A 23475-nucleotide genomic window follows, 5' to 3' on the forward strand; every position below is an offset into this window, starting at 1 on the left:
ATGGCAAGAGCAAAGTATGGAGGAGAGAAGGAACTGCCCAAGATCCAAAGCATACCACCTCATCTATGAAACACGTTGGTGGGGGTGTTATGGCCTGGGCGTGTATGGCTGCTGAAGAAACTGTCTCACTTATCTTCATTGATGATACAACTGCTGGTAGGAGCATATTGAATTCTGAAGTATATAGACACATCCTATCTGCTCAAGTTCAAACAAATCCCTCAACATTCATTGGCCGGCAGTTCATTCTACAGCAAGACAATGATCGCAAACATACTGCTAAAGGAACAAAGGAGTTTTTCAAAGCAAAAAAATGGTAAATTCTTGAGTGGCCAAGTCAATCACCCGATCTGAACCCAATTGAACATGCTTTATATGCTGAAGAGAAAGCTGAAGGGGACTAGCCCCCAAAACAAGCATAAGCTAAAGATGTCTGCAATACAGGCCTGGCAGAGCATAACCCGAGAACACCCAGCAACTGGTGATTTCAATGAATCACACATTTCAGGATATGCAACAAAATGACTACTTTCATTTACATGACATTGCTGTGTCCCAAACATCATGGTACCCTGAAATGGGGGGACTATGTATAAACACAGCTGTCATATCTACATGGTGAAACCAAAATGCATAAAAATGGCCTTTATTAAAATCTGACCATGTGCGATGTTTTCTATTACAAATCTTAAATTGAGGGGTATGGAGGCAAATAAATAAATGATGGGTCTTTGTCCCAAACATTATGAAGGGTACTGTACAAAAACATTTGGCAACACTCAACAGTTGCATATTAGAGGTGCCATGGATAACATTATTTTGGTTCCAATTAAAGTTTTTTTCTCTCATTCTATTTGTCTTACCATGGAATTACTGCATAACGTTGTTTTGTAGCATTTTCTGGTTTTGTATTTAAAAGTGCATTTAAAAAACATGTTTTTGACTCGTTTCAATATTCTGTTTACTACTTTGAAATAGTTGGAACAAATTGCAGTAATATTTTGCTTTAGAAAATCTGGTCTACTTCAAGAAATTAGTAAACATTATCTGCTGAGCTCCATCTATTCAAAGTTATGTTCCAATAATAAGAACAATTCATTTGTTCTCAGGAAGATTAATTTTATCCTGAATGCAATCCTTGAGTGAGATGTAGCATATGTTTATATTTCAACCTGGAAGTCATAGATCAAATATTAATCCAGACACTTCTCGATTAGTTCTGTCTTTTGGACAAGTATTAAATCGAGTCCTCACGTAATGATTTAGTTAGACAGTAATGATTTTGTGGAACAACTTGAAGAAAGGGAGAAGGGCCCACTTAGTCTCTATATCTCAACCAACATCACTAAATCACATTATAAGGTTATGTTTGATTGCCCTTTATGATAAATTGCTTTCAGGCTACATTTCATACTACATTTCAAAAGTTATTTCATTGGATGTGTTCATACACATGCAAGCTTAGATATTTTCCCCACCCACTTATTTTTTTAACTTTGTACAGTATGGACTATACTTAAGTTGCCAGGAGATGCAGGAAGATAGCTTAAGTTACATTTGTTTCTTGTTTGCCTATCCTCTCCCATAAACAAGTGTTTGATTGTCATGAAGATTCTTTGGTTAAATAACACGATCATAGAAAATAAACATTGGCTACCCGCAGACAAAAAAGTGCACAGTGACAGTGCCTAGAAAATCTGTAGGGTTTTCTGCTAACGTTGTCAGGGTCGGATGCGGCGACTATTTGCCTACCTTGGGTATGCAAGCAAAGAATTTCACTGTGCCTTGACACATGTGACAATTCCATTCCATTCTAGCTCCTAAGCAATCAGAGTAATATTTCCTTGTTGTATTGCAACATTAAAATCACCGCAAGGAATTGAAAAGTGCCCTATTTTTGTTTTTCTAAAGGATTGGTAGTCTGAATTTTATCGGGTGTAAATTAAGCATATAACTTGAGAGGATTGTAAGTCTTCTAAATATCACGGAAAACGTTTCCAGATTTGAATTACTGTTAATTAAGTGAGAATACAATTAAGGGAGAATCCCTGCCCTCCCAAGCCGCCAACCTCATCGTTCCCACACGGCCCGATTTTATCTTCTCCCCAAAATCCACAAACCCCACTGTCCTGGCAGACCCATTGTTTCTGCTTGTTCATTTCAACATATTTCGACTCCATCCAACCCCCCCTGGTCAAATCCTCCCCACCTATATCCACCTATATCCAAAACACCTCACATGCTCTTCATCTCCTTCATGACTTCCATTTTCCAGGCCCCCACTCCCTCACCTTCACTAGAGTGATGGATGACCAGTCACTCTACACCTCCATCCTCCACCAGGAGGGTCTTAAAACCCTGTTTCTTCCTCAACCGCAGAACCAATCAATTTTCGTCTCTACTAATACTCTCCTCCGCCTAACGGAGCTGATCCTTACCCGCAACAACTTTTCCTTTGACCTCCCATTTCCTCCAAATCCAAGGCGTAGCTATGGGCATGCGCATGGGCCCTAGTTATGCCTGCCTCTTTGTAGGGTACGTCGAACAATCCCTGTTCGAGGCGAACCATGGCCCTATCCTCGAACTCTATCTCCGCTACATTGATGACTGCATTGGTGCTACCTCCTGCACCCATGCAGAACTAACTGACTTCATCCATTTCACCACTAATTTCCCTCAGGTACTCAAATTCACCTGGAACATTTCCGACATCTCCCTATCGTTTCTAGATCTCACCATCTCCATCGCAGGCAACAGACTACTGAACGACATCTACTACAAACCCACTGACTCCCATAGCTACCTTGACTGCACTTCTTCCCACCCTGCTTCCAGTCTTCCAGTAAGGACTCTATCCCCTACTCCAACTTCCTCCGTCTACGCTGTATCTGCAACCAGAATGAGGTGTTCCATACCAGGGCATCGGAGATGTCTTCATTATTTAGGGATCGGGGGGTTCCCCATCTCTATTTTAGATGAGGCTCTCACCAGGGGTCGTCTATATCCCACAGCTTTGCTTTCTCCCCATCCCCCTACTCGTAACAAGGACAGTCCCCCTTGTCCTCACCTTCCACCCCATCAACCATCGCGTACAACATATAATCCTCCGACATTTTCACCACCTCCAATGGGATCCCAACACTGGCCACAACTTCCCATCTCCTCTCCTTTCTGCTCTCCGCAGAGACCGTTTCCTCCGTTACTCCCTGGTCAATTTGTCCCTTCCTACCCAAACCACCCCCTCCCGGGTACTTTCCATTGCAACCGCAAGAAATGCTATACTTGTCGCTTCATCTCCCCCCTCGACTCCTTCCAAGGAGCCAATCAGTCTTTCCAGGTGAGGCAGAGGTTCACCTGCACCTCCTCCAACCTCATCTACTGTTCCAGGTGTCAACATCTCTACGATCGCTTCGCCCAACACCTCCGCTCAGTTCGTACTAACCAACCTGATATCCTGGTTGTTCAGCACTTCAACTCCCCTTCCCATTCTGACCTTTCCGTCCTGGACCTCCTCCATTGCCAGAGTGAGGCCCAGCGCAAATTGGAACAGCACCTCATATTTCGCTTAGCTAGTTTATACCCCAGCGTTATGAACATTGACTTCTCTAATTTTAGATAGCCCTTGGTTTCTCCCTCCTTCCCTTCCTCCTTTCCAGCTCTCCCACAAAGCCTACAGTCTCCGATCCTTTCAGTCTGAAGAAAGGTCTCGACCCAAAAGTCTCGTCGCATTTTCCTTCTCTCCATAGATGCTGCCTCATTCGCTGAGTTTATCCAGCATTTTTTTGTCTATCTTCGAATTTTCCAGCATCTGCAGTTCTTTCTTAAACATACAATTAGCAGATGTATGTCTGAATTGCCGAGTTATGAATGCCAGTATATCTGTCACTCTTTTCTGTCTGTCACAGGACCCAGAGTCCAATGGCAGAGCTGTGTCCTGCTCGGGGTTTCCAGCAGGATAATTTACCTTGGCATACCTAAACCAGCTAGACCTGATATGTGTAAATGTATCTTCATTTGTGCGCAGCATAATCACAGAATGAGCAATTAAGTAAAAATAGCATATTATCGTAATGTTTGCAAAAGATGAAGTTAAACCTATGTATTAAAAAAATTAACACGACTTTCACTTCTTCACACTTATTTTGAAAAGCCTCATACAAATGAAAGCGCCTCAATTGTGGAACAACATGTAAGATTAAACTGTGTGCTCATGTGTCTGCCCTATAACGTGTCCCCGGATCTTTGACTGTGAAATTAGAATACTGTCAGATGAGCTAAGATTAAACTGTTTATAATATTTGGTTGAACAACAGATTAATTGTATGCAGAAATTCGTGGTGATATGTAATAGTATTAAAATCTGACAATGTGCACTTTAGCCACATGTGATTTTTTTTCTCAATTTTTTTTACAAATCTCAAATTGTGGAGTACACAGGCAAATAAATAAATGATGAGTCTGTCCCAAACATTATGGTGGGCACTGTATCTGACTGCTTATTTATAATAGATTACTATACTAAGTAGGACCAGTTGGGTCCCAGCATCACATGGGAGGGATGGTCCCCCAACGCAATATTCCACTACAGGTAGTTATGTTGTAAAACTTACCTTCAGCGGCGCTGCAGATCTGTCACAGCCCGTGTGCGCGATTTTGGCGCCTTTGAGAGGGGGGCGGGCTTAAAACACGATTTTCTCTCGGCTATTCAGACTACTTAGTTGCTGACGAAAAATCGCTGCGACATTAGTTCGCTGGAGCTATTTTTAAACTAAATTGGTTTATTTAATTGTTATAGTAGGTAAAAAATCATCCTCTAAACCCGCGACCGCCGCCAACGGGACGGATCTCATGTAGGGGACAACGCAAGGTAGGCTGTTTATTTTTACATTAAAAAGCGCTCCTTAAGATTCCTTTATACACAATTTTATGTTGCGAGTAGCTGATTTGGGGGCCCATTAAATCCTGCAGTATTTTTCTGGGCATATAATAATAATAATAATAAATTTTATTTATGGGCGCCTTTCAAGAGTCTCAAGGACACCTTACAAAAATTTAGCAAGTAGAGGAAAGACATGTAAGGGGAATGAAATAAATAGTAGAGACATGACTAGTACACAAATTAAAAACAGAATTCAATTCAAAACACAATATGAGGCAATTCAAGCACAGATGAAAAGGGAGGGGGACGTGGGGCTAAGGATAGGCAGAGGTGAAGAGATGGGTCTTGAGGCGGGACTGGAAGATGGTGAGGGACACGGAATTGCGGATCAGTTGGGGGAGGGAGTTCCAGAGCCTGGGAGCTGCCCTGGAGAAGGCTCTGTCCCCAAAACTGCGGAGGTTGGACTTGTGGATGGAGAGGAGACTGGCTGATGTGGATCTGAGGGACCGTGAGGGTTGGTAGGGGCAGAGGAGGTCAGTGAGATATGAGGGGGGGGGGCAGATGGTGGAGGGCTTTGTAGGTGAGGACCAGGACTTTGTAGGTGATCCGGTGGGAGATGGGAAGCCAGTTAAGTTGTTTATATGGGGTACAAATTCACCGCAATGGGAACGTTCCAAACCATTGCGTTCCACAGGATCCCACTTGAAAGCTGATTTAAATGGCCATTACTTTACAGCAATTGAACACTAAATTCCTTCCATTTGGCCGATAAATTAATGTCAATGAGATATAAAAATCATGTTTTATTGTGAATTCTTGTGTGAATGTTCTTTGGACACTTAGGCTATTTAAAAATGTTGATCTTTCCGTAAGAAATGGATAGATGTTTAGATCTAGTAATTGAATTTTGGAATTAGCTACAATTGGGTAACTAACTAATTATATGCTTTAATTTCAGGTCATCCAAGTAAGATTGTTTAATATTTGTTGAAGAATGCTTCAACCTATAATAATTGAAAATTTCTTTCAGTTCTCTTAATTTTTAATAAAGTTATGGGCTTTTGACTGTTCTCGATCACAGCTTTTGTGTTAAGTCAATGGAAAATCAATAGGGAACAAGATGCTCATTTCCGAGTATGAAAATGGCCATAACTTTTTTAATACTGAAGATACGAAAGTGAATTAGGTGTCAAATTAAACTCATTTTTATGCTTTATCTGATGGGATAAATTGCAGGCTTGATTTTTTAAATCTCAAAATGGTGTAACATTGCTAATTCCACCTATCCACCAATTCCAATATTGGTGGCCAGTGGGGGGTGGGGGCTTTCTAGAGCGCTAGTATGGGTGTTGTGGGCTGAAGGGAATGGTTTCCAGAGGGCTAGTATGGACATTGTGGGCCGAATGGATACTTGGGATGGCGGCTCAGTCACTCAAGCCTGTTGTGCTGGCAGCTCACTCACTCACGGCTGGTGGGCTGGTAGTTGACTCACGGCTATTCCTTGAAATTCCATTTCAAGCAGGGTGTAAGGCCACCAAATTCAAGTGCAGTTTCATACCACTTCAAGCAGGGTGCAAGGCCATCAAATTCAAGTGCAGTTTCATACCATTTCAAGCAGGGTGCAAGGCCACTAAAGACAGCGAATCGTGACCTCTCCCTCCCCCATCTTGCAGAGACTGAGCCACGCCCACACTTCCGGGTTTTATCGTTCCCACTCTCACCAGAAGGGGCGTGGCCTTCATGGCAGGATTAACAGGAGAGAGAGAATCTCAACATTTTTAAAACTGTATTATTTTTCATCGATGGGAAAAATCCTCGGCACCTGATGAGCGGAAGGGGACTCTGAGTAAGATGGCCAAAAATCACAGCCGTACGTCGTAGCGTTTTTTCTAAAAATATAAAGCGCAAACAGCAAGTGGTCAAGATTAGACTTTTAATTATATAGAAGGCAACTTTAATTAGGCAAGGCAACTTTAGCATTTCCAAACCAAAGGCAACACAGCTTTAACATTTCCAAGTAGCTATTAAATGTGTGTGTGTGTGTGTGTGTGTGTGTGTGTGTGTGTGTGTGTGTGTGTGTGTGTGTGTGTGTGTGTGTGTGTGTGTGTGTGTGTGTGTGTGTGTGTGTGTCTTTGAAACGTATTTTCTCGATAACCAGACACAAATACGCTGAGATTTTTACATATTTCGGTGGTGATTTCATTTCGACAACTCCCTAAATTTGTTCAATTTGGGTTCCTATTAAATCTTTCCCCTCCTCCAACCCATCGTCCTCTGGTTCCCCTTTTTGGGTAAAAAACCCTGCATTCACACTATCCCACCTCATGATTTTATACACCTCTATAAGATCACCCCTCATTCTTCTGCATTCCAAAGAATAAACCCCTTAAGTGCCCAACCTCTCCCTATAGCTCAAGCCCTCCAACCCATTTTTTTGTCCTTTTTTTTCTGGTTAAAGTGGGTAAAAAAATCAAATTCCCAATATTTGTGGTATGAATTGAGTTTAGTTTATAGATACCAGCTGTCGGAAACTGCATTCCAAAAGAATCTGCAAAAATCCCTGGTCCAGGCTTGGATATCTTCCCTGCATCCCTTCCAACTTAACAACATCCTTTCTATAGCAGGGTGACCAAAGCTGAATAAAAATGCGCCCTCACTAACGTCTTGTCTAACTGTAATATAACATACAATACTCTGACTGATAAAGGCCTACACTCAATACTCTGGCTGAGAAAGGCCAATGTACTGAAAGCCTTGTTGACCACCCTATCTACCAGTGACGCCACTTTCAAGGACCTATGTACCTGCACTGCTAGATCCCTCTATAACACTCCCCAGGGCCCTGTCATTCACTTCCCAAAATGCAAAATCTCAAACTTATTTGCAATAAACTCCATTAACCATTTCTCAGCCCACTTGGCCAACTGAATAAGATCCTGCTGTAATTTTTGATAACCATCTCCACGGTCTATGACACCACCTACTTTATAGGGTTATCTGCAAACTTATTAATCAAGCCTTCTACGTTCTCAACTAAGAACAGCTGCATGCATAAGGATGAGCTAAGGGTATGAAATCACTGGAGCACATCCAGTTTTACGTGACAATTTATGATGGTTTGGAGATGATAATGTTCCTTAGTAATTAAACACCTTTGTGATTAGTAAGGTAGACAAAAATGCTGGAGAAACTAAGTGGGTGAGGCAGCATCTATAGAGCGAAGGAAATATGCGACGTTTCGGGTCGAGACCCTTCTTCGTCTGATCTCCGACAACATCCAACAAAAATCAACAGTGATTACGGAAACATATAACCTACATTCATTCTGACCATGCTGATAGCCCAAACAAAAACAGTTCAACTGAAAAAAAACTAAAACTACGAAGGGGCCAAAGAAAAATAATTAACAACACTATGCCTGGCGTTAACATATTATTAATATACTATTAACATATATGACTGGTGTGTAAATTTTAGCTTGGCTGGGTATTCCCTTAGTTTGCAAAATCTGCTAAAGTTGTTATCTATGTTTATAGATGATAAAAACACATAGATCCTTAATCTTTCACCTCCCCAAATCTCCACCATCAAAGAAACTGGTCACTCAACTCATTGCTCAAAACCAGGCACAAAATTATGCTTTTGGAACAAGACAACATCCTGGCTGCAGTATGAAGACATGTTGCAGAACCAGCAGTGTCTCCAGCCAAGTTATTACAATGCAGAAACAACATCTGCATATCCCAATCAGGAAAATTGCCCAATTATATGTCCATAAAATGCAGGATATTTCTACCACAAGGTCAGAAATAGGAATGTTTGCTGAAGTTTGACAATATTCAATTTTATTAAAAAAATAAAATGTGAAAATTATGCAGTTCATGCCTATGTGCTAGACAACATACAAGCATGGGCTAATAAATGTCAAACAGCATTTGTACCATGCAAGCACCAAGCAATGACCATCTTCAACATAAGTAAATCTTCCTACTATTTCTTGATGTTTAACTGCATTGGCACTGTCAAATACCACACGATCAACATCTTGATTTTCACGACTTTGCCAACACTCAACTGACCAGCCATACAAACATTATGGCTAGAATACATCATCCTAAAGTGAATAGCTCACCTCTCGATATCATCTACAGTGCAAGTGTCAGAAGTGTAACAGGATACTATCTACTTATGTGGATAAGCGTAGCAACAACATTCAAGAAACTCACCACTATCTAGGACAAAGCCGGCCACTTGATCGGCACCCCTTTCATCCCTTAAATGTCCACATCCATCACCAGCACAATGTCACTGCCGTGTGTACCATCTACAAAATAAACTACAGTTACTTGCCTAGCTTATTCCAATAGTAGCTCCTATACCTGTGACCTATTCCACCGAGAAGTACAAGGTTAGCAAATGTTGGTGAATGCTAATTCCTCCACGTCCTTTACAGCCGTATACATATTGGAAGTATAGCATCAGACCTCCCTTGTTGCTCCCTCTAAATTTTAAAAATTCCTGCCCAACAACACCATGGATTCACCTCCACCAGAAGGAGGCTTATCACCAACACGCACAATTAGATAATTACCTTATCAAAGAAACATTATTCCACTATATGGATACATTAATAAAGTACACATGCACTATTTCCCATGAGTTAGAAAATAGGAATATTTTAAAGCGGAGTTGAACAAGGGAAACTAATTTGTTAGTTACTGTTAATAGTTAATAGACTGAAATGTTGTTACATTCCTTCCTTCTCCTTCTGGTACCATCTAGACCATTATTCTAGACCACTTTAAACTGGAAATCAAAAAGCACAACTAAAATTAATCCAACTTTAAATAAAATTACAAACTAATTTCACGTGTATTTGACAAACATCTAAATTCATCAGTGACATTATTTAAGCTGCTTTAAATATCTAGTGGATTATTATTTATTAACAAAAAAAAGAATGCTATGAAACCAAATAAAAGACACAACTTAAACCACAAAATAATTAAAAGGAAATGTAATCATTTTGCAGAAACTCATCTCCAGTACATTTACAATAACCTAAACAAGTCACACTCACCTCATTTCCACCAACTGCTTTAGTTAGGATTACTGCAGATGACACTGGGGGTGGCATACAGCCAACAGTCTGCAAACTGGAACAGAAGCCCAAGTACACAGTTACAAGGGGAATATTGTCTAATTACAACAAAAGATATCGTCTTGCATAAATGTAACCTCTTAAAAGGTGTAACAGAATTACATCATACTCAACAAAAAAACATCTAATTCCAATAGAGAGCATATTGACTGGTTGCATCATGGCCTGGTTCTGCAACAGGAGCGGAAAAGACTGCAAAAAGTTGTGAACACTGCCCAGTCCAACACTGGCTCTGACCTCCCCACCATCGAAGGGATTTATCAGAGTCGCTGCCTCAAACAGGCAGCCAGCAGAGACCCACACCATCCTGGCCACACACTCATTTCACCCCTGGCATCGGGAAGAAGGTACAGGAGCCTGAAAACTGTAACGTCCAGGTTCAGGAACAGCTTCTTCCCTGCAGCTATCAGGCTATTGAACACTACAACCTCAGATAAGCTCTGAACTGCAATAGACTATTATTATTATTGCACTACTATTGTTTGTTTTTTAGACAACAGACAATACATGCAGGAGTAGGCCATTTGTCCCTTCAAGCCAGCACCGCCGTTCAATGTGATCATGGCTGATCATCCCCAATCAGTACCCCGTTCCTGCCTTCTCCCCATATCCCCTGACTCCACTATTTTTAAGAGCCCTATCTAGCTCTCTCTTGAAAGCATCCAGAGAACCTGCCTCCACCGCCCTCCGAGGCCGAGAATTCCACAGAATCACCACTCTCTGTGAGAAAAAGTGTTTCCTTCTCTGTGAGAAAAAGTGTTTTTGAGTGCGTGTGTGTGTGGGACATCTCTCTCGTTTATCATATTGTTTAAATCTCTCACGTTTATCATATTGTTTAAAGTATACTATGTTTACATATTCTGTTGTGCTGCAGCAAGTAAGGATTTCATTGTTCTATCTGGGACATATGACAATAAAACACTCCTGACGATTCATCAGTGACATAAGTCAAGCTAATTAAAATATTTAGCAGTTCATTATCAAAAAACAATTTAATGCTTTCAACCAAAATAGAAAAAAATGCCTTCCTTATGTTTTACATACATTATCTGTTGTTATAATTACTGAATACCCGGTCTTAAAGTTTCTGAAGGAAGCTGAAGATCAAAATTTGTGATCACGTTTCAACTGTTTTCAACAGTGTTAAAAAAAATCAAGCAAGACTTCAACAATGAGTTATCAACAGCATGACGTAATTGGTACCTTGTCCCACCCCACAAAAGCATTCAGTTTTACAGTTTTAAAAAGGTTTGTAATGTTAAGTTTCAAGTTGAAAAAATATGGATTTCTAAAATCTGTACATCATTTATAGTTTAATTCTGAAGTAAATGATGTAGACATTATGGAAACACTTCCTACCATCTCTTCTGTGCACAAGCCCCATTATAAATCAGGGTCATACCCAAGCTGTTTTATTTCCTGAGATGTCCATTATCTGTAATTACCAATATTAGTTTGGATTTCTAAAATTGGCAATATTTTTTAATAAAAATTTTAAAAGATCTGGGCTATCTACACATTTACATTTCCACATAAAAGAGGGCTTCATTTGAAAGCAGTGCTCTATTTTGCAAGAACACTGCTATTTGATGCATGCTCCCCATGGTCATTTTGCACTCATTCAGTGTAAGAATAATTTCATGCTCTTGGTATAAACATAAATGGCTTGAATATATCTATCTGAGATCCAAGAATATGCGGGTGGCATTGTACGATGGCAGCCTCACAAACAGTCTGTCTCGTCCTTTTCTTCTTTTGTTGTTTTTAGTCTGTTGTTAAATGTATGTTTTAGTGTATCTTTAGTTTTGTATTATGTGGGGGGTTGGGGGAGGGGTGAACTTTTTTAATCTCTTTCCTCAACGGAGATGCAACTTTTTCCGTATCGTATCTCCGTCCGCACTGCGGCCTAACATAGTGAAGCTGGCGGTCCCTTTGCTGGGGATTGACGCGGGGGCTTCGATCACCGACTGCGGATGGTTCGACTTCCCTGACCGCGGGAGAAAAGGAGGGAAGATGATAATACGTTATTGCCTTCCCTCACAGTGCGCTGTGGTGGATGTTTCTGTTAATTTTAATGTAGTTGTGTGTCTTGTTTCTTTTTTGGTACGACTATGGCAAATCAAATTCCTTGTATGTTTTTACGTACGGCTAATAAATTAATTACATTAATTCACCTTTTTGGAAATTCACAACTACTAAATTAAATAGATTAACAGGCCAGAATTGACTATTGCATCTGAATCTTCTGCCAGATAAAGTTGAATTGCAACAGTGCAGTCAATCTTTCTCAGTCATTGCATTTTTTTTGCACTAACAATGACACTCATTTATCCCCCCTGTAATCGATTTGTCTCTATGTCTTCAAATTATTACCCGCTCTTGTATTTGTACTTGCTCTTGAATTTCTAATGGAAATATTAGCCTTTTGTGAAGTAATGAGCAGTTTTTGTAATTATTCCACACAAAAAACATACAGGAGTCCACAATGCGACTCTTGTGCAGACATTAAACCTGAATAAGTTACTTTAGAGATCTCCAGTTGCTGGAGATGTATATAGACATAATGTCAAGTCTGTTTTACACACATAGGTCAATGCCTTGGGGGTGGCAGAGGGTAGGTTGTATTTCTCAATAACTCCAACTGAGACAGCACTGTACTCAGAGTCCAGTACATGTTTCCTTCCAAAGAAAATAAATGTATTAACTTTAACTAAATAGATAAAATTTTAACACCCACTGTTAAATTCCAATTAACAGGTTCCAAGCCAAATTGGATGGTGTTCAATATTTCCTTTGCCAATCTTTTCTCATTCTTCCATTTCTAATTAAGTTTGTTCATGAGCTTAGGTGGAAATATTACACGAATCTTCACAGCAAATTAACAATCCATATAGATTAAAATGTTACAAGATTGCAATCACTCTCTAACCTTCTGGATTAGAAAATGTTTAACAAACTAATATATAATTTTAAAACATCAGACATTGGCACATATTAAAAGCAAATTTAGAAGTAAAAGCCTTACCCTTTTAAAAGCCATGGGTTTATTGATGTCAAAGCTAATAATTTAAGAAAAAACCAAATAGCACTCGGGAAAAATGCAAGGGTAAAGGTCTGTACAAACATGTGGAGTTTGACATGCATCAAAGCATTAGTCAGCTCCTGAAACACAAGAGAGAAAAAAGACACTTGAATAAATCTTAAAATAACAGAAGTTTACACAAAAACATTTTTTGCGAATTTTAATTGATCATCTATTTTCCAAACAAACCTCATAGTAATGAAAAAACCATCAACTGTCCCTCCGAGTTAAATATTTAATATCCAAAATCTATAAAACCATAGTTATAAAATCTTTCAGTGCACTATTACAAATCATCACGAATTTCTGCATACATTTAATCTGTTGTTCAACCAAATATTATAAACAGTTGGCTCAGTGAAAGTATTCTAATTTCTCAGTCAAAGATCCAGGGACACAAGTTGTAGGGCAGGCACATAATTTAGTCTTACATCTGGTTCCACCATTGCTTTCATCTCTACGATGCTTTTCAAAAATAGTGTGAAGAAGTGCAAGTCATGTTATCTTTTTCTAATACATAGGTTTAACCACCTTCTGCCAACGTTATGAAAATAGGCTATTTATACTTCATTGCTCATTCTGTGAAGATACATTTACACAGAATATCAGGTCTAGCTGGTTTGGGTGTGCCAAGATAAATGATGTTGATAAACAGCAATGACAGTTTCCAAAGGAGATGGAAAAACTGGAGGAAAGACTGCAAGCTCTTTTATACCTGCATTAAGAAAGCAATTAAACACACCTGAGTAATTTATATATATGTGAAAAGAAAGAGATTAGTTAAAACAAATGTAGGTCCCTTGCAGTCAGAAACAGGTGAGTTGATCTTGGGGAACAAGGATATGGCGGACCAATTGAATAACTACTTTGGTTCCGTCTTCACTAAGGAAGACATAAATAATTTGCCGGAAATAGCAGGGGACCGCGGGTCAAAGGAGTTGGAGGAATTGAGTGAAATCCAGGTTAGCCGGGAAGTGGTGTTGGGTAAATTGAATGGATTAAAGGCCGATAAATCCCCAGGGCCAGATAGGCTGCATCCCAGAGTACTTAAGGAAGTAGCTCCAGAAATAGTGGATGCATTAGTAATAATCTTTCAAAACTCTTTAGATTCTGGAGTAGTTCCTGAGGATTGGCGGGTAGCAAACGTAACCCCACTTTTTAAGAAGGGAGGGAGAGAGAAAACGGGGAATTACAGACCAGTTAGTCTAACATCGGTAGTGGGGAAACTGCTAGAGTCGGTTATTAAAGATGGGATAGCAGCACATTTGGAAAGTGGTGAAATCATTGGACAAAGTCAGCATGGATTTACAAAAGGTAAATCATGTCTGACGAATCTTATAGAATTTTTCAAGGATGTAACTAGTAGCGTGGATAGGGGAGAACCAGTGGATGTGGTGTATCTGGACTTCCAGAAGGCTTTCGACAAGGTCCCACATAAGAGATTAGTATACAAACTTAAAGCACACGGCATTGGGGGTTCAGTATTGATGTGGATAGAGAACTGGCTGGCAAACAGGAAGCAAAGAGTATGAGTAAACGGGTCCTTTTCACAATGGCAGGCAGTGACTAGTGGGGTACCGCAAGGCTCAGTGCTGGGACCCCAGCTATTTACAATATATATTAATGATCTGGATGAGGGAATTGAAGGCAATATCTCCAAGTTTGCGGATGACACTAAACTGGGGGGCAGTGTTAGCTGTGAGGAGGATGCTAGGAGACTGCAAGGTGATTTGGAAAGGCAGGGCGAGTGGGCAAATGTTTGGCAGATGCAGTATAATGTGGATAAATGTGAGGTTATCCATTTTGGTGGCAAAAGCAGGAAAGCAGACTATTATCTAAATGGTGGCCGACTAGGAAAAGGGGAGATGCAGCGAGACCTGGGTGTCATGGTACACCAGTCATTGAAAGTAGGCATGCAAGTGCAGCAGGCAGTGAAGAAAGCGAATGGTATGTTAGCTTTCATAGCAAAAGGATTTGAGTATAGGAGCAGGGAGGTTCTACTGCAGTTGTACAGGGTCTTGGTGAGACCACACCTGGAGTATTGCGTACAATTTTGGTCGCCAAATCTGAGGAAGGACATTATTGCCATAGAGGGAGTGCAGAGAAGGTTCACCAGACTGATTCCTGGGATGTCAGGACTATCTTATGAAGAAAGACTGGATAGACTTGGTTTATACTCTCTAGAATTTAGGAGATTGAGAGGGGATCTTATAGAAACTTACAAAATTCTTAAGGGGTTGGACAGGCTAGATGCAGGAAGATTGCTCCCGATGTTGGGGAAGTCCAGGACAAGGGGTCACAGCTTAAGGATAAGGGGGAAATCCTTTAAAACCGAGTTGAGAAGAACTTTTTTCATACAGATAGTGGTGAATCTCTGGAACTCTCTGCCACAGAGGGTAGTCCAGGCCAGTTCATTGGCTATATTTAAGAGGGAGTTAGATGTGGCCCTTGTGGCTAAGGGGATCAGAGGGTATGGAGAGAAGGCAGGTACGGGATACTGAGTTGGATGATCAGCCATGATCATATTGAATGGTGGTGCAGGCTCGAAGGGCCAAATGGCCTACTCCTGCACCTAATTTCTATGTTTCTATTACAAACACCTGTGAAGCCATGTGTCCCAAACATTATGATGCCCTGAAATGGGAGGGACTATGAATAAACACAGCTGTAACTTCTACATGGTGGAACCAAAATGTATAAAATGGCCTTTATTAAAATCTGACAATGTGCACTTTAATTGATTTTAATTGATTTTGAATTGTGATTTTTATCCATTACAAATCTCAAATTGTGGAGTAGAGGCAAATAAATAAATGATGGGTCTTTGTCCCAAACATTATGGAAGGCACTGTATGTATTTCAGGTTCCAGCATTCATCTTTTTTGATATATCTATGTTCTAATATTCTGGATATAGAAGACAAAACTATAATTATCTTTTGACACATCATACAACTCATTGAGAATTAAACAGAGACCTAGATATTGCGGGATTTTGTTGTTGTTTGCTAATACTCTAGAATGTTGTACTATGACGTAATTACTTCTGAATTATGAAAGCTTACCTCAGTCTTTAAAGAGAGCCCACTGTTGAAAAATATCGTTGAAACAGCAACATAAGTTATCGTGATTTCTGGTTTCAATGGTCCTGTTAAAAGTAAAATAGCAATTTTATAGCCTTTCCACATTTGTGGCATATGTAGATAAACATCAAGCCCAAACATATCTTTAAAATAAAACAAAAATCAGACCTCAAATGAAAAAGAGCTATTTATTGAAGCGTTACAATTTCCAGGAAAATTATATATATTTTGGTTTTAAATGTCATTGTTTGCCTATCGATAACTTAAAAGGACGAGGTTTACAAGACAATCTTTTTTTAATATTGAAATACTATAAAACACAGAATATTTAAGCAAAATATTGAAATGAAACATTAGATATATTCAAAAGTAAAAATGCTTAATTTGGTTATTTTGTTTGGCTTTATTATTGTTATCTGTTGTTCAGTGTTCTTAGCTTAAATTAGGTAAATTTCAATCAATAATTGCAAAAGTTTGCAAAGTATTTAATAATAATTTGTTTATAATATATTATAGACATAATATTTATGCTTATAATACATAAACATAAAAGTTTATAATTTATAATATAATATGTGTTCCTAATAATGTTGTTTGAAGAAGGCATTGGCCAAGATACTTTTATTTTACAATAGTGCTATGAACATACAAACAAACAGGTGGTTAGGCCGCAGTTTAATGGTATCAAAGAGCTAGTGCGTTTTGACTTCATTTATAACGTAATAAATTATTCACTAGTTGTCAAGGTGTATACTCAAAATTCTGAAAGGCGCAAGTATAGAAATTGTAAAGGATTAAGAGTGATTAGAGCTGGTCGGTTTGTTGAGATATAATTCCAAAAGGCCAACATCTGATCAACACACCAGGAAGCCCATTGTTACATTATTCTGGCCAACATGTTTAAACAAGGAAAGGTACCCAAAGTAAAAATATATCAATCATGATAATCAACAGCACATATTTCCCCAATAAGCTGGAAGAAGAACATTCTAACATTAATTATAAAATCAATACAAGTATATAGTCAAATAAAATCAACATCAAGACAATAACCCCATTAAAAAAAAAACAGGATGAACAGCATGTAATAAAAAAATGTTTTTTAAAGTTTCAGTCATTTTAAGCTCATTGGTTAGTCAGTTTCAGTCAGGTTTAAGCTAATTCAGGAGTCGTTCCTATTGGCATTCCTACTGGCATGAGCGACATTCTCCAAGTTGGATAGTTGCATATACAAATTACACTTCAGAGATTTGACACAAAATTTAAAAATTGTCATTCTAATATTACTGAGAGAGAACTGCCACTTAAACCAGACATTTAATCCATCAGTTATTTCAGACCTTTGCCACCACTTCAAAGGACGAGAAAAATAATTATCCCCAAACTAACACTTCTAAAAAATGGATATTGACATTGGGGAGAATTGGCTGACACGTCAACAGCAAGTACATTCCAACGCACATAAATTGGCATAACGTGGTTTGGGGTGTCCACAGAAAAGTACTATATAAATACAGTTCACGATTGTTGAGAATATTCAGATTATATTTCAAGGTAAACTTCATTCCTTGTAAGAATAAAACATAGTATCAACGCCATGATGGATGGGCACACTGTGATTAGAGATCCTTTTAAGAATCATGTTTTAACGCGCCGTGTATTCCGCGTTTGCGCTCTGTGATGTGTACAATGCGCACACACAGAGTCAAATCAAGCAATCTGCCGGCTATTGAGAGCAGACCGGGCTTGTATGCGAGAGCAAGTCAGTCCCTGAATGATGTTCATACACAAGGAAGGGCCTGTGCCGGCCGGTTCACCTTCTCTGCCTTGGACAGCTCAGCAACCAGCTGCCTGCCTCTACTCCCGCCTGACACAGCCCAGCCACCGAGACTCACTCACCTCCATGCATGCCTACTGATGGCTGCAGTTTGGCCCCGGTGATCACCAGCACGATGCCTATCAGGAACCACTGCCTCCTCACAAGCTCCAACAGCCCCATCTCCGGGCGAGAGAGCGGTCGCCTCGACGTGTGCACGTTTCCCTGCGCCTCCACACCGCGATCCCGCGGCTTCACAGCCGGATGGGACCGACGGCGGCAGCGTCAGCAGGCGGGACCGGGGCGGAGCGACAGCGAAGGGGAGGGAGGAGATAAACATCGTTTAAAGGATGGCTGCTGCTTCCGTCTGCAGCAACAGTCTGGCGTAAAGATCCTATAGGGTCTTTGGTTTGGCGTTACATGCGAGGTAGGAGACGCGATGCGACGCTGGCCCTGGATCCCTTTTTGAACGAAGGATCCAACGGCCGCGACCCGCGGTTGGGCCCAGAACGCGCGAGAGCCGGGCCCAGGACTGTGTGCACCGAGAGACTGCAGGAAAACTATAATCACTTCACTACAAACTAATTAATGTTGCTTCTAAATGTGTTTGTTCATTTCTTTTTTTTAAATCGAACCATGCAATCTAAACAGCCGCCGAGCGTGGGCGCAATGAATGCGTTGGAGTCCTATTTTCAATGTAGACCCAAACAAGATATTTCTCCTGTTCTGCTTCAACGCATATTGTGTAGAATTATATTCGAGTTACTTATTGATAACATGTTTAAAATGGTTTTTAGTAGTGTATACTGTCACAAAATAGTTTTCGAACTTAAAAAAACAGATAATATAAAGAGAGGAATTAATTAATATCGAGGTAGAGGCTGGTTAATTTCTCAACTAATGTGTCTTCCAGCCCGAACAAGTGAATGGAAAGTCTCCTCCGTAATTGCAAACTATGTGTTTGAAATTATGCCTCTTGGACTAGTTAAGCCCCGTATCTCGAAATACCCAACAATCCATTTTGAAGTCTGAAGAAGGGTTTCGGCCCGAAACGTTGCCTATTTCCTTCGCTCTATAGATGCTGCTGCACCCGCTGAGTGTCTCCAGCATTTTTGTGTACAATCCATTTTGACAGTCTCGCTAATATTGGATGAATGGTTTAGGAAATGCCACAGAAGAGAATAGGGAGGTTTCACGGCAGTCGGGTCACGACCCATGACCTGTACTGTTGCTACGCTGCTCCAAATGGATTACACGCGATGAACTGCAGGTAGGCACTTACCATTGTTTCCAACGTAGCGGGCCCGTTAAAACCCGCCGAAAATGTCAATTATTGCGCTGCAAATAATTATGGAAATCGGGATCTTCTTCTTTCGTGTGGCGTGCACAGCCTAAAGTTGTTGGACAACTTGTTCTATTTGATCTTCCGTTTGTGCACGTCGAGTTGATTGCATTAGTCGAAACGGGGCGGACCACGTGAAGGTTGCAATCTTCCACCCCGATATCGGGATAAGCGTGAGAGACATTTAGCCTACTTCAGAATTCCAAAAGTGAGGAGAAATGACGGTAGATAGAAGTGAGAGCTGAAGGGACAACAACAGATAGAGTGCTTGCCGAACATTGGCCGTTTGCTCACTGCATTTCATCAACTAAGGCATTATTTGTGTTTTTTCTTGAATTCTTTTGCATCTAAAAAGTTTCAGAAGTGATAAATCTGGCTGTAATTTTTTTTAATCGCCCATGGTTCTCAAGTGGGTTTTTACGTACAAAATGAAAACGCATCTGAAGAAAAATTTACAGCCAAATTTATCACCTGAGACTTTTTAGATACCAAAGGAATCACGAAAAAACACAAATAATGCCTTAGTTGATGAAATGCAGTGAGTTCAGCACTTCAACTTCCCCCTCCCACTCCGAATCAGACCTCTCTGTCCTGGGTCTCCTCCATGGCCAGAGCGAGCAACACCGGAGATTGGAGGAACAGCACCTTATATTCCGCTTAGCCCTTGCTGTCTCCTCCCCTTCCTTAGCCCTCGGGCTGTCTTCCCCCCCCCCTCCCAGCCCTCGGGCTCCTCCTTCTCCCTTTTCCCTCCTTCTCCCCGCCACCCCCTATCAGTCTGAAGAAGGGTTTCGGCCCAAAACATTGCCTATTTCCTTCGCTCCATAGATGCTGCTGCACCCGCTGAGTTTCTCCAGCTTTTTTGTGTACCTTCGATTTTCCAGCATCTGCAGTTCCTTCTTGAACAAATAATGCCTTACTGTGATGAAATGCAGTGAGCAAACGCGATAATTCCGATATTTTCAATTACGATATCTGCATGGCCAATGTTTACCAAGCACTTTAGCTGCTGTTGTCCCTTCAGCTCTCGCTTCTCTTTACCTTCATTTCGCTTCACGTTTGGAATTCTAAAGTTGGGTTCATGTCTCTCACACTTACCCCGACTTCCACAATTTTTTTCAGCGCAAAAATTCAACATTTTGGCATTTTTTAATGGGTAGGAAAGTACGCGTTTCTTGCATTTATAACATATACCGGAAGTGACGGATGTCTTCCAGATGGATTGATCGGCTCCGTGCGTCAAGCCCTATGACCCAGTGACGTTATGTGCAACCCCCCTATATTTTTTTCTGAGACTTGGACTGAGGCACACAATGGAAGTAAAATTTGCATTTCAATGTGTAACGGTTTATTTGAAAATATCTGATGTCGACGCGAGGCTGCAATATTAACTCGCGTTTCTTATTGCCAATTCCATTCGGCTTCTCATTTTAAATTAAACCAAATAATATTGGGGGGGGGAGTATAAGGCTACATTATTCTGTGAATGCTTCAATAAAAATATTGCCAGTTCTCAATGCCGTAGGACCTTTTTATTTATTGAAAAAGAGTATTTGCCTCTATTGCATGAAGTAAGTTCAGCGTAAAATCTCTTCACCAAAGGATTGATTAAAAATAGTGCAATTACTTTTATTGCTGGGAGAAATTTCAAGGGACACATGATTGGGTATTTAAAGTGAGAAATGCAAACCGGGTATTTAAACTAAGGTTATGGAAATAACAATCTTAGGTAAACAATCAGGTCCATTCAAGAAAAGACATATTAAGAATTTCCCTTCGGATAAGGCACATATGGATCTCCCACAGTTAACGCTTGGTTGGTAAATGCTTAAAAAAAGTTTTTTATCAATATCCATTTAAAATTATGTTTGGAAAATTATAAGGATTTAGATAAGAGCTACATAGGGCTCTTAAAGATAGCGGAATCAGAGGATATTGCGAAAAGGCAGGAACGGGGTACTGATTGGGGACGATCAGCCATGATCACATTGAATGGTGGTGATGGCTCGAAGGGCCGAATGGCCTACTCCTGCACCTATTGTCTATTAGGCAAAATGAGCAAATGCTTATAAATATGGATTACAGCTTGATGGGAGATTATGGAAATATATTTAAAAGTAGATCATTGCTTTTGATCAGTCAATATTCCAGAAAAAGCTATGTTTATTATCGGCATTGCTGTGAAAAATTTGTGAGACTTAACATGTTGCTCAACTGTAAAACATGTGTTTTCGTAGAAGGTCAAAGCTCAAGTACAAATGCACTGAAGCCAGACCAGATCAAATTGTATGTTTACATAAGCTGGGCCAGGAAACTACCGGATTGTCTGCAAAACAATGGGTTCATGGATGTTATTCAAAGCTAGAAATCTATCAATGTTACCTGGACTTCATGTAACTCCAACATGGTTAATTCTTAATTTTCCTCTAAAATAGCCCAGGAAGTCATTCAGTTGTATCAAATCACTACATTAAAGCAGAAAAAGGATAAAATGGAACGGGCTACCTACCATTGCCTGAAGAACCAAATACAGACACCAATAAGCCTGCAAAGCTCACCCCATGAACTGAGGTGCAAATGGGGTAAACTGTCTCACAAACTAATCAAGTCGTTACTCAAGATACTCAAACAACCACACCTTCCAGACAATGTGCGAGAGTCATTTGTGAAGTTTCCTGAGTACATCCTCTCCATAGTAGTACAAAGCACCAAATATGTAGGTTATATCTAGGAATAGCACTGGGAGCTCTCAGCATTGACTCCAAGGTCCATGAAGACTCAAGGCATAAGGTTAAACATGGACATTCTGATTACAACCTACCATTTTCCTGCAGCTGATGAAACATTGTTATTCATTACTGAATATAACAAATCACTGCAAGTGGCAGTACTACAGAATGAACTTCATTTGCCATGACCAAGAAAAGAACACAACTGTCAAAGGCTGACTGCAGCAGGTGGTGAATGAACAAAGGCAAGGAGGAAAACTGATTTGACCTTGTCGATTACTATCCACCGTTTGCAGATTCATCAATCCATCAAAATGTCAAGAGGAACGAACATCACAGAGTTCTCATGGGGACAAATTTAATTTAACACAAAAGCTACCCTCTATAATTATCATCACACTAAATAGATTAGACTCAGAACATATCAAAGACTGCATAACATGGAGATATTGTGAGCCATCAGAAACAAAGAAATGCATTCCAGCACAATCTGCCGCTCCATGGTCCAGCATATCTTCCATTCGACTCTGATAATCAATCCAGGAGGAGGTGGGTCTAAATCCTTAAAATCAATATCTTCCACAGAAGGATTATAGCTGACCAAGAGGGCAAAACTCCAGCAGCAATAAATGTTGGTCTTGCCAGCAACACTCACATCCCAAAAATTGAATAATTTACGAAAGACTGTTAACAAAAGACTCAGTTAAATAAATATTTTGTTGTTAGATTTAACAGACTTGGAGGCATCCAAAGAGCATTGACATTGGATTTTCTGTGTAACAGATATATTTTTCAGTCTGTTCTCACAGATTGTTAGTACTGCAGATGGCAAGTCAACGGTTAAAATCATTGTCTAATCTGTTTGCTCCTATCAAATTACTGGGCCAGTTAGATCTATCAGAATAATTTGTGCTAAATTGTGACAGTGGTTCAACAACTTTTTTTAAATAGTTGAGTATCCAAGATTGGGAGCTGACTTAAATAAGGTTTCTAAAAAAATGTTTTATGGGCTAGTAATGAAGAAACTCTTTCCTCTGTTTGATCAATCAAAAAGAATGGGGATTTAACTTTAAAATTAGAATTGAGGCATTCAGGAGTACATCGAGTACCCACTTTCTCACAAACCAAACAAAATAAATTTGAAATTCTCTTCTTCAAAAACAGAATTTTAACTTTCAAAACTGAGGTAGATTGATTTTTGTTAATCAAAAAGTGTCGTTGAAATGCTGTACCATTCTATTTTCTCAGTGTCTTGTCTGGCAGAATTGTACAGGTAGCAGCTGCTGATGACAATTTAAAATTGTTATCACCAGCACTCTTCGAATGCTGCCTACAAAGGGATCTTTCCTTCAGTATTCCAGTGGTACATTCTATACTAACTCTGATG

At 40.0% G+C, this 23475-nt stretch overlaps 1 protein-coding gene across 5 annotated transcripts in view; it reads right to left on the minus strand.

Moving 5' to 3' along the window:
- The window catches only part of slc10a7 (solute carrier family 10 member 7), a 142502-nt gene extending 124148 nt beyond the window's left edge, over window positions 1-18354 (minus strand). Inside the window, exons 1-5 of one of the 5 annotated variants that reach the window (XR_008724606.1) lie at window positions 18104-18354; window positions 16187-16269; window positions 13066-13202; window positions 9960-10035; window positions 9106-9203 (exon numbers count right to left, since the gene is read on the minus strand). Coding sequence is in view for 3 of the 5 variants with exons in the window: in XM_055646398.1 (XP_055502373.1) it covers window positions 9671-9685; window positions 9960-10035; window positions 13066-13202; window positions 16187-16269; window positions 18104-18203 (411 nt within the window). In the remaining 2 variants the exon portion in view is untranslated. Of the gene's footprint in view, window positions 1-9105; window positions 9204-9505; window positions 9686-9959; window positions 10036-13065; window positions 13203-16186; window positions 16270-18103 lie in introns of those variants that run through there. The other 4 variants (XM_055646398.1, XR_008724605.1, XM_055646375.1 and 1 more) reach the window with 4 other exon arrangements.
- Window positions 18355-23475: the final 5121 nt, after the last annotated feature.

This window comes from Leucoraja erinacea, chromosome 1, assembly GCF_028641065.1.
Source record: "Leucoraja erinacea ecotype New England chromosome 1, Leri_hhj_1, whole genome shotgun sequence".
NCBI lineage: Eukaryota > Metazoa > Chordata > Chondrichthyes > Rajiformes > Rajidae > Leucoraja > Leucoraja erinaceus.